The sequence below is a fragment of the Natrix helvetica genome, assembly GCF_964273705.1.
Source record: "Natrix helvetica genome assembly, chromosome: 4".
NCBI classification, from domain to species: Eukaryota; Metazoa; Chordata; class Lepidosauria; order Squamata; family Natricidae; genus Natrix; species Natrix helvetica.
The window spans coordinates 8,638,804-8,651,402 of NC_138550.1; the positions used below are offsets into that span (position 1 = coordinate 8,638,804).

At 40.4% G+C, this 12,599-nt stretch overlaps 1 protein-coding gene across 1 annotated transcript in view; it reads right to left on the reverse strand.

Annotated features, from left to right (window-relative positions):
* Positions 1–11,173, reverse strand: part of LOC309390722 (uncharacterized protein) — a 29,972-nt gene extending 18,799 nt beyond the window's left edge. Inside the window, exon 1 of the mRNA XM_081950361.1 lies at positions 10,930–11,173. Coding sequence (XP_081806487.1) covers positions 10,930–11,008 — 79 coding nt within the window. The 5' untranslated portion in view covers positions 11,009–11,173. The remainder of the gene's footprint in view (positions 1–10,929) is intronic.
* Positions 11,174–12,599: the final 1,426 nt, after the last annotated feature.

The following is a 12,599-nucleotide window of genomic DNA, read 5'->3' on the forward strand; positions in this document are numbered from 1 at the left end:
CCGTAAATACCACCTCTGACTGACCCCGCCCCCATCTAGTCTCCACCTCCCGAGTCCCAGATGATCTGGAGGAAATGGGGATTTTGCAGGAACTTTCCTCTGGAGTGGGGAGAGAATGGAGATTTTACAGCATCCTTCCCCTGCCATGCCCACTAAGCCACGCCCACCAAACCATGCCATGCCCACCAAGCCACGCCGACAGAACTGGTAATAAAAAAATTTGAATCCCACCACTGCTCAGGAATTGCCCAACAAGCCCCTTCATTGCATCAGCCAAGCTTCAACCAAATGTAGCTCAGACAAACTCCTAGATTTGTACGACACCATGGGAGTCTGACAACAGCCAATAGAATACACGCCCTTGCACAGGAACAGGAGGTTCAAGTGCAAAGCCCAAGAGAAGGTTTAAATACCACCCCTCTCAACTCCATAAGTTCAGCTGCACCAGATAACTGTGTGCTTGGTGGTTCAGCTTCATCATTAAACCCTCTTTCCAATCAGCCTCCATGTTTCCAGTCTCTTCCTCCTGGCTTGGAACTAAACCAGATGGATCCGTGCATAATGTGTTCCCAGTGTGCACATGTCAGGGGTGGGTTCCTGCCAGTTCTAACCTCTTCTATAGAAGAGGTTCCACAAATCTACCGCGCCGTTTAGAACTGGTTCCAGCTCCCTCCCACCGCCCATCCGGACATCATCAAGATGAAGAGCGAAAGGAGGAATTCTGGGGGTTGAAGTCCACAAGTCTTAAAGCTGTCAAGTTTGAACACCCCTGAGGTTTTTTTTCTAAAGGGTTAGGAGTGCAAGGGTCTTGTAACTTGACAGCTTTAAGACTTGCGTGCTTCAAATGCCAGAGTTTCTGAGCCAACATTTTGGTTGCTAAGCAAGAGCGTTGTTAAGTGAGTTTCACCACATTTTACAAGTTGGCCATGCCTACCCGGTCACATGGATGGCAAGCCACTCCCACAAAGCAGGCCACACCTACAGAAGAGGTTCTAAAAAAATTTGAAACCCACCACTGGTGCATGCAAAGAGTTGCCAGGTGAAGGGAACCGCTAAAGAACAGCGGTTGACTTGGGAGTAAGGCCAGATGATGAATGGCCCCTCCCAGAGGAAAGAAAAGGGGAGCGAAAGGAGAGGGGAGACAATTAGTTCACTAATTGGTTAGTGACTCTCAGAGATTTTGCAGATATCGGCCTTTTGCAGCTCTCCAAGCCAGATAAGGTCTGTGACTGTAAATCCTCCCTTGAAAAACTTTGCCGGCTGTGAATGAGCAGAATTCACAGTCAATAAATAAAAGGGTTTTTTGTCGGGACCAGGAGTTTGCTTCATGCTCTTGGGAAGCCTCGGTCAGAACACTCTCTACCCCATCGAGAGTTGCTAAAGTGAGTATTTTAAACCCTGAGGTTCCAATCCAAGATCTTTCTCTGAAAGATGGACCAAAAGCAATTTACCTATTTCTTCAGTAAATAAATAAAAATGCCATGGAAACACAAACACTGTGGATCTGGAAATTCTCCTCAGCTGGCCTTTTCTCTGTCCCTTTTCAAAAGAAAGACCTACACAGTCCACTTGCAAAAAGTGAATAAAGGAAATTAACAATTTAGCATTCTGAATACCCAGAAACATCTTAGTATTGTGGTTTTTCTTCACAGAAGACATAATGACTCCAGATTAAGGAGAAAATATTGAAGCGGTTTATTATGCTAGCAACCAGACGTGTGAAAGGTTAAATCACTGTGTTATAAAGGCCTAAAAAGCAGCATTTTATTTATGCTTAAAATAAATATCTTATTTTAAGCAGCAGAAAAGTTGGAAGAACGGAGACGCAGCTAACAGTCGATAGAAGGAAAAGAAGAAAAGGAGATAAACATTGAACTGGGGGGGAAAGGAATAGAATAGAATAGAATAGAATAGAATAGAATAGAATAGAATAGAATAGAATAGAATAGAATAGAGAATGGAATGGGATAGGATGGGATGGGATGGGATGGGATGGAATAGAATAGAATAGAGAATGGAATGGAATGGAATGGAATGGAATGGAATAGAATAGAATAGAATAGAATAGAATAGAATAGAATAGAATAGAATAGAATAGAATAGAATAGAATAGAATAGGAAATAATAGGAAATAATAGAAAATAATAGAATAGGAAATAATAGAATAGAATAGAATAGAATAGAATGGGATGGGATGGGATGGGATGGGATGGGATGGGATGGGATGGAATGGAATAGAATAGAATAGAGCAGAGAAAAACACTTTATTCAATGCTGCTGTAACTTCAAAAGGTCAATAAATGAACTGTTATAAATCAAGGACCTTTCTGATCGACAAGCTCAGCATCTTTGCCACTGAGCCACCATGTCCCCTGAAGTCTGATTAATAAATGCCAAAAGCAATTTGAACAGATTGTTTCTTATGAACATCTAGACCGTAAACATTCCTGGAGGATATCTCAGCAGAAGGTGGGATATCAGGTTTTAAACAGAGAAGGTACTGGAAGCTTTGTCGGGCATGGATTGTTAAGGAAACATTTAATTTCCATCTTTTTAATATGGAGAGCCATCCAAGCATCCCTGCAAACCCTTCAGTCTGGAGATTAATGCTTATTCTAAAGCATGCATAATAAAGACAATGCTACTCATTAATAACAGCATTACGTAAGATCTTTCCTGGATAGTTTATTATTGTCTTTAAGGCTGTTGATATAAAACCAATCCCTTAAACTTACGTAAAAACGTTTGGTGATTAATAAATAAACAAACCTGAATACTGCATTCAGTTCTGGTCGCCACGATGTAGAAAAGATGTGGAGACTCTAGAAAGAGTGCAGAGAAGAGCAACAAAGATGATTAGGGGACTGGAGGCTAAAACATATAAAGAAAGGTTGCAGGAACTGGGTATGTCAAGTTTAATGAAAAGAAGGACTAGGGGAGACATGATAGCAGTCTTCCAATATCTCAGGCGATGCCACAAAGAAGAGGGGGTCAAGCTATTCTCCAAGGCACCTGAGGGCAGGACAAGAAGCAATGGGTGGAAACTAATCAAGGAGAGAAGCAACTTAGAACTAAGGAGAAATTTCCTGACAGTGAGAACAACTAACCAGTGGAACAACCTGCCTTCAGAAGTTGTATATGCTCCAACACTGGAAGTTTTTAAGAAGATGTTTGATATCCATTTGTCTGAAGTGGTATAGGATTTCCTGCCTAAGCAGGGGATGAGACTAGAAGACCTCCAAGATCCCTTCCAACTCTGTTATTCTATTTTAAACCTACTAACTGGTGCTCCACCTGCCCCAAAAAGCAGTCCTCAATGGAAGCCCCTGTGTCAAGATGAATCCAGCAGTGGGATGGACATGCTAGCCATCCAAAAAGCTGCCCCAAAAGCCAACACAGCAGGGATGAAATCAACTTACCTTTGATACCGGTTTGCACATGCGCAGAACATCGAAAATGGGATGTGATGGCGTCCAGGTGGGTGGGTGGAGCCCAGAAGTTGTGAATGCTTCAACACTGGAAGTTTTTAAGAAGAAATAGGATAACCATTTGTCTGAAATTGTAAGGTTTCCTGCCTAAGAAGGGGGTTGGACTAGAAGACTTCCAAGGTCCCTTCCAACTTCTCTAAATAATCCAGGGCACAAAGCCAACTGGGTGATTTTGGGCCAATATTGCAGAACAGCTCCAGGAGTTTGTGTTATAGCAGATTTAATGAAGAGAAGGATTAGGGGTGACATGATAGCAGTCTCCTAACATTTGAGGGGCTGCCCCAAAGAAGATGGAATCAAGCTATTCCCCAAAGCACCCAAAGGCAGGACAAGAAGCAACGGGTGGAAACTAATAAAGAAGAGAAGCAACCTAGAAATAAGGAGAATTTTTCTGACTATGAGAACAATTAATTAGTTGAATGGCTTGCCTCCAGAAGTAGTAGTAATAATAATAATAACAACAATAATAACAATAACAATTAATAATAATAATAACAACAACAACAACAACAACAACAACAACAACAACAACTCCGCCGTTGCCAGTCCCAAACTCCGCTGTTGCCGGTCTCAAACTCCGCTGTTGCCAGTCCCAAGCCCGGATGAGAAAGGAGGAGGGTTGGGGTCAGGTTGGCAACCTGGCCCCATAAAAACTTGCCAACCCATACAACATGGTGAAAGAAACGAATAAAAATTCTATACCGCATTGGTCGTAACGCGGGTTAACAAGGCCCACGGCGGATGTTGAGGTCCCTGGGCATCCGTCGACAAGTGGGCTACAAGTGGACCAGCCAACAAAACGACAAAAATATAGTGCAGATGAAAATCGTGCCATAATGGCCTGTTATTATAACTCAGAGCCAAAAAAAAGAGGCTATTTAAAGCGAATGTATGATTTATGGAAACAACAATATCCAGATTCAAATGTTAGTGAACAATGACTAGCAGATCAAAGGCGATTTATTATTCGGAATAAAGTGTTTAGCGAAGTTGAACTTGAGGAAATTCAGGCAAATTGCAAAAAAAAAAAAACCATCACAAGAGGAAATAACTGATACTCAAGACACAACTAAAGAAATCGTAGTAGAACTCCCAGATGAAGCTGCCGGAGAGGAAATAACAACACTACCGCCAGAACCAATTACCATTGAACCAACTGATGAACCAACTCAAAAACAAAAAGAACAGAAGGACAAGATCATGGAGCATTTTCTGGCTAGTGAGGAAAGGCAACGTTTACCATCATTAAAAACTATTCCATCTTGGAAACGAATCAGTTAATGTACAGTGCAGCTGTAATAGTCACTAATGAACTAGGCATTAAAATCAAAGCACCTAATCACACAATGGAAAAAGCATCAGAGCCAAAGTGGAAAATCCGATTAGAACAAAAAGTTAAAAAATTAAGTGCAGATGCTAGCAACTTAAAGAACATGCATGAGCAACGACTTAAAAACAGCAAAATAATAGATCAGCTAATCAGAAGATATAGATTGGCTACAAGAAACATCAATGAAGCTATAGAGATTGTAAAACAGCAGATAACAGCAACAGCTAGAAAAATTGAGAGATATGAGGCACGAATCATCCAATACAAACAAAATCAACAATTTTGATCCAACCAATGGCGTTTTTATCAAAGTCTTAATGTGAATGGTGACACCAAAAGTGAAAAACCAGAAAAGCAGGCCACAGCTGAATTCTGGAAAGAATTGTGGGAAAATGCAAAGGACTACAATAAGGAAGCAAAGTGGATACATGACTTTGAGGAAAGCATTGGTAACAAACAAATGCAAGTATTAGAAATAACAACTGAGATGGTCAAAAATCGAATAAAAAAAGTAAAGAACTGGACATCACCTGGAAATGACCAATTACATGGTTTCTGGCTCAAATATCTGACCAGTTTACATGCAATATTGGCCAGGCAACTGAATGAAATTTTACAAAATGGTCAAATTGATGAATGGTTGACAACTGGAAAAACATACTTGATTCAGAAAGATGCAACTAAAGGAACAATACCTGAAAATTACAGACCAATAACATGCTTGCCAACAACCTTCAAATTACTCACAGGCATTATTGCAGATAACATTATGGATTATTTGGAAACAAACAACATCTTGCCAGTAGAGCAAAAAGGCAACAAAAGAAGGAGTAGGGGCACAAAAGATCAGCTCCTAATTGATAAAATGATATTAGAAAATTGTAAGAAAAGAAAAACGAACTTGAATATGGTCTGGATTGATTATAAAAAAGCATTCGACTCATTGCCACATAGTTGGATCATAAAATGCTTAGAAACAACTGGCATTAGTAAAAATATTACATCTTTCACTGAAAAGGCGATGAAACAATGGAGAACTGAGTTGGCAGTAGGGAATGAGAACTACGGAATGGTTAATATCAAGTGAGGAATTTTCCAGGGTGATTCACTTTCACCTCTTCTCTTCATCATCGTGATGATCCCACTATCAGTAATCTTTAAAAAAATGAAATTAGGCTACCAAACAGCCAAAGAAGCTGAAAAAATTTTGCATTTATTATATATGGATGATTTGAAACTCTATGGAAAGTCAGAAATAGAAATCCAATCACTGACAAACACAGTTCGAGTATTCAGCACCAATATTTCAATGCAGTTTGGCATGGAAAAATGTGCCACTGTATCCATAAAAAGGGGCAAAATTACTGCATGTGAGGGAATTGAAATGCTCAATGGCCAACTAATTAAATGCAACGAAAATGAAGCCTACAAATACTTAGGCATTCTGCAGTTGGATAACATCAAACATGGAGAAGTAAAAACTATTATCAGGAGAGAGTACACCAACAGAGTTAGGAAATTTTTGAAATCTAAATTAAATGGTGGAAATACAATCAAGGCCATAAATACGTGGGCAATACTAGTTATAAGATACACAGTTAGTATAGTTAACTGACACAAGCTGATTTGGACATTTTGGACCGAAAAACCAGGAAACTAATGACAATTTTAAATTTTAAATTTTGTAATTTAACTGAGGGTGTTTTAAATAGCTATTTTAATTGTATTTTTATATATATTTTATGAGTGTTACCTCCTCCAGGTACATGTATGTATATGTGTTTATTTGTATTTGTATGTGTATTGTATATGTATATTGTATGTGTTCTATTGTACGCTGCCCCGAGTCCGTTTGGAGAGGGTGCGGCTAACAAATTAAATTTCATTTCATTTCATTTCAATGCACTACAGTTTACATCCACGCGGTGACACTGATAGACTATACCTGCCCCGAAAATCAGGTGGCAGAGGATTATTACAAGTGAAGCAAATAGTTGAAGAAGAAAAACATGCACTGGTTGATTATTTAAAAGAAAGTCAAGAACATCTATTAATCGAAGTAAAGAACAAAAATCTACTGAAGGCCCAACAGATGAAACAAGAAAAGATGTGATAAAATCAAGAATGGAGAGTTGGCAGAACAAAGCCTTGCATGGTCAATTTCTGGAAAAAATAAAAGATAAAGTGGACAGTGAAAAAACTTGGTTATGGTTAACAGCAGGTACATTAAAGAAAGAAACAGAGTCACTAATCCTGGCTGCGCAAGAACAAGCTATCCGAACAAATGCCATTAAGGCCAAAATCGAAAAATCCTCTGATGATGCCAAATGCAGACTCTGCAAAGAAGTTGATGAAACTGTTGACCACATACTCAGCTGCTGTAAAAAAATCATGCAGACTGATTATAAATTGCGGCACAATTCAGTAGCACAAATGATCCACTGGAATTTGTGCAAAAATTATAATATTAAAACAACAACAAACTGGTGGGAACATAAGCCTGAAAAAGTCACCGAAAATCAGATGGTCAAGATCCTATGGGATTTTCGTATACAAACGGACAAAATACTGGCGCATAACACGCCAGACATCACACTGGTTGAGAAAAATAAGGTTACAATCATAGACATCGCAATACCAGGTGATAGCAGAGTTGAGGAGAAGGAACATGAAAAAGTCGCGAAATACCAGGACTTAAAAATTGAAATCCAACGATTATGGCACAAACCAGCAGTGGTAATTCCAGTGGTAATCGGCACACTGGGTGCTATTCCAAAAGCACTGGAATTACATTTAAAACAGTTAAAACTTGACAAAATCACCATCAGTCAAATGCAAAAAGCTGCACTGCTTGGATCTGCACATATATTACGAAAATACGTTACGACATCTTAGGCCCCTGGGTGGGGCCCGACTAGTAATCAATGCCAAATCTGGGGAAACAACTGGCCACTGTGATACAATCGTATAATAATAATAATAATAATTTAATAATACAATAAAACAACATACAAGCTCCTTACTGGTATCATTGCAAACCAAGTTTACGGATACTTGGAAAGAAATGACTTGCTTCCCGTAGAACAGAAAGGATGCTGCAAAAATTCAAGAGGAACAAAGGACCAACTGCTGATTGACAAGCTAATCCTAAAGAATTCAAAGAAAAGATGAACCAAGCGGTTCATGGCTTGGATAGACTATAAGAAAGCGTTTGATTCAGTTCCCCACAGCTGGATCAAGAAATGCCTGAAAATCTTTGGCATCAGCAGCAACATACAAAAATTCATGGAAACTTCAATAAACCTCTGGAAAACGAAGCTTATGGCTAATGGAGAAGAACTGGGTGAAGCTGAAATTAAACGAGGCGTTTTCCAGGGTGATTCCCTTTCACCCCTACTTTTTATACTCTCAATGCTACCACTGACAACCATTTTGAAGAAGATGAACTGTGGATACGAACTTGCAAAGAAAGGATTGAAAATGTCACACTTGGTGTACATGGATGATTTGAAGCTGTTTGATAAAACAAAAGCTGAATTGAATTTATTAATTGAAAGCATAAAGGAATTTAGCCAAGACATTGGTATGAAGTTTGGAATTGACAAATGTGCAACAATGGCAACCAAGGCAGGCAAGGTCCTAGAAGATGATGGAATACAACTTAAGAATGAAGAAATGATAAAGGCAGTAAAACCAGAAGAAGGCTACAAGTACTTAGGGATTTTAGAAGCCTCTGACTTAATGCATAATAAAGTCAAGGAATTAACCTCAGCCAAGTACATTCGACGAGTTTGCAAGATATTAAAGTCCAAACTGAGTGGAGGAAATATCATAAAAACCATAAATACCTGGGCTATACCTGTAGTTCGATACTCTGCAGGAATAATTGACTGGACCCAGATGGAGTTGGACAATTTGGACAAACAAACAAGGAAGCTTATGACAATGAATCATGCTTTGCACCCTAAAAGTGATGTTGACTGATTGTATCTACCAAGAGCAGAAGGTGGTCGAGGACTCCTACAAGTAAAGCAGACTGTGGAAGAAGAAAGACACAGCTTGAATGATTACATCCAGAAAAGTGAAGAACCAATGATTAAGGAAGTAAATAAAGGAGGCCTTTTGAAGACAACTAAGTTAAAAGCTGAATATAAGAAAGAAGTAATTGAGAAGCAAGCTGAAAATTGGAAAAGCAAAACTATGCATGGCCAATACTTGAAAAGTATTGAAGGCAAAGCTGACCAAAAACTAACTTGGAACTGGTTAAGATTTTCGGAGTTGTATTGTATAGTAAGATCAGGAGTACTGAAAAAAGAAACAGAAGAGTTTATTTTGGCAGCTCAAGAATAAGCCTTAGCCACAAACTGTGTGAAGGCAAAAATTCAACACATTACCACCAACAGCAAATGTCGCCTCTGTAATGAGAAAGATGAGACAGTCGACCACTTGATCAGCGGGTGCAGCAAAATTTCACAAACTGACTACCTACAACGCCATGACCGCTTTGCTAACATTATTCACTGGAAATTGTGCCAAAAGTTTGGATTTGAGTACAGCAAAAGCCACTGGGACCATCAGGTTGAGAAGGTTTTAGAGAAGGAGAAAGTCAAGATCTTGTGGGACTTCAGAATCCAGACTGACAGGCACTTGGCCTACAACACACCTGACATAACAATAATGGAAAAGAAAAAAGTATGGTTCATTGATATTGCAATACCTGGTGATGCACGAACTGAAGATAAACAGCAAGAAAAAAATCACAAAATACCGGGACTTGCAAATTGAAGCTGAGCGACTGTGGAAAAAGAAATCATGTGTTGTCCCAATTGTAATTGGAGCCCTTGGAGCAATACCTAAAGGGCTACCTCGCTATTTGGAAATTCTAAATTTACCTGACTTGAACATTCTGATTCTACAAAAAACCACCCTACTTGGAACAACTTATATCCTCTAACGTTACCTTAACACAGTGTTTCTCAAACTTGGCGACTTTAAGTCCTGTGGACTTCAACTCCCAGAATTCCCCAGCCAGCTATGCTGGCTGGGGGATTCTGGGAGTTGAAGTCCACAGGACTTAAAGTCGCCAAGTTTGAGAAACACTGCCTTAACAGTTCCTAGGTCCTTGGTTAGGACTCGAGCTGTTGAGCTACCAACCAGCCCAAAATGCTGTGAATCTCACCAAAGATTAACCACGCTATAACAATAATAATAATGGACATGATAGCAGTAGTCCAATATCTCAGGGACTGTCACAAATTCAAAGGGGTCAATCTATTCCCCAAAGCACCCCAAAACAGGACAAGAAGCAGTGAATGAAACTAATCAAGGAGAGATCCAACCTAGAATTGAAGAGTGATTGCAGGAATTGAGCATGTATAGTTTAATGGAAAAAAAAGGATTAGAGGGTGACATGATATCAGTCTTGCAATATCTAAAGGGCTGCCCCAAAGAACAGGAGGGGGAGGGAAATCTACTCTCCAAAATATCTGAAGGAACAAGAAGCAGCTAATCCAGGAGAGAAGCAACCTAGAACTAAGGAGAAACTTCCAGGTGGTAAGAACAACTAATCAGTGGAACAACTTGCCTCCAGAAGTTGTGAATGCTCCAACACTGGAAGTTTTAAAGAAGATGTTGGATATCCATTTGTCTGAAGTGGTGTAGGGGTTCCTGCCTAAGCAGGGGGTTGGACTAGAAGACCTCCAAGGTCCCTTCCAACTCTGTTATTCTATTCTATTCTATTCTATTCTATTCTATTCTAGTCTAGTCCAGTCCAGTCCAGTCCAGTCCAGACTATTCTCCATTCTATTCTGTGGATGCCCATTTGTCTGAAATGATATAAGATCTCCTGCTTGAGCAGGGGAGGGGATGGACTGGAGGACCTCCGGAGTCCCCTTCCAACTCTCTTATTCTGTCCTGTTATAGCGTTTAGATTTATACGCCGCTGCACAGCCCTCTCTAAGATGTTTACACTGTCTGCCTCTTGCCTTAAAGATAATCCAGACTCAGATCTCCTGCCACGGGCAGCGAGGGGTTGGGGATTGGACTAGATGACCTCCAAGGTCCCTTTCTAACTCCGTTATTCCACGCCGAGCCTTCCCCACCGTTACTTACCGCGCAACGCAGCCGGGGTTATTGCAAGCAGAAGCAACACCAGCCAAGCTGGAGCGCCTTCCCGGCGGCCCGGCTCCATCGGCAATGGGTCTCCGCTCTTCCAAAGAAGGGACCCGGGGAAGCAGAGACGGACGGGCCACGCAGCTGACTGGTATTTGCACCCGGCAGGCGGAGGCGCGGCTCAAGCTTCAGCGAGCCTGGAGGTGGAGAAGGGCGAGCAACGAGCCGAAAACGGTGCAGAGCCGTCGCCTCGCTCGCTCTACCTGTGAAAGACCCGCCTGTCCCCCTTCTAGCCAACGGGTGTTAAAAGGAAGGAAGGGGGGTCTTGTTGTTGGCACCGCCTCCTCATTTCTCCCCCCCTTGAGGAAGAGAGAATGGGCTCCCGTGCACGCCCACTGCGAGGAGAGCTCCGGCGGTGCCCCTTTGTTAACTTCACCCGCACGGGCTTGCTGGCTTCCACGCAAAGCACACGGACCTTGGCGGTGTTGTACTGTATATAAAAGCAGGATACTCTCTCTCTCTCTCTCTCTCTCTCTCTCTCTCCCTCTCCCTCCAGACCTTGGAAATTAAAATATGATAGAAAGATAGATAGAAAGATAGAAAGATAGAAAGATAGATGATAGATAGATAGATAGATAGATAGATAGATAGATAGATGATAGATAGATGATAGAGAAAGAAAGGAAGATAGAAAGATAGAAAGATAGAAAGATAGATAGAAAGAAAGAAAGAAAGAAAGAAAGATTGATTAATTCTCTCTCTCTCTCTCTCTCTCTCTCTCTCTCTCTCTCTCAAATCTGTGTCTATATCTATAATCTATTTATCTATCCATCCATCCTATCTACTCACTCTCTCGCTCGCTATCTATAATCTGTCTGTGTCTGTCCATCCTTCCACCCATCCATCCATCCATTCATCCATCCATCCATCCATCTATATCTATCTACCTATCCATCCTATCTACTCTCTCTCTCTAGCTATCTATAATTTGTCTGTCTGTCTGTCTGTCTGTCTGTCTATCTATCTATCTATCTATCTATCTATCTATCTATCTATCTATCATCTATTCATATCTCTCTCCCTCCCTTGGAGATCATATATATGTATACACACACACACACACACACACACACATACATATATATATATGCATACATATACATATACATATACATATACATATACATATACATATACATATACATATACATATACATACATACACATATACATATACATACATACACATGTACATGTACATGTACATATACATATACATACAGATATACATATACATACACATATATATATACATATACATATACACTCTCACTCAAGGCAAATACCGGCCTTGAAAAACCCAAATCAGATAAAAATGGAAGAGTAAAGACAATACACTTTTTTAAAAAATCAAGGCTTCTTTCCGACGTGTGTCACTCACATCAATTGAAGCAGCTGGGGGAGAGGGGAGTGAGGGGGGGAGTGATGGCTTGATGCAGTTTTGCTGAATTATGGAAGAACGGAGTCCAAAAGCCTGTTTGGGGAGGGGGACTCCAGTAAACCTGGAGGAGGGGTGAAAGATACAGTAGAAAACCCACCAGATTTGCAGTTTGCCCCTTGCTTCCCTGTCCATTAAAAAAAAAGGGTATAGGCTAATTCATGAAAAATCT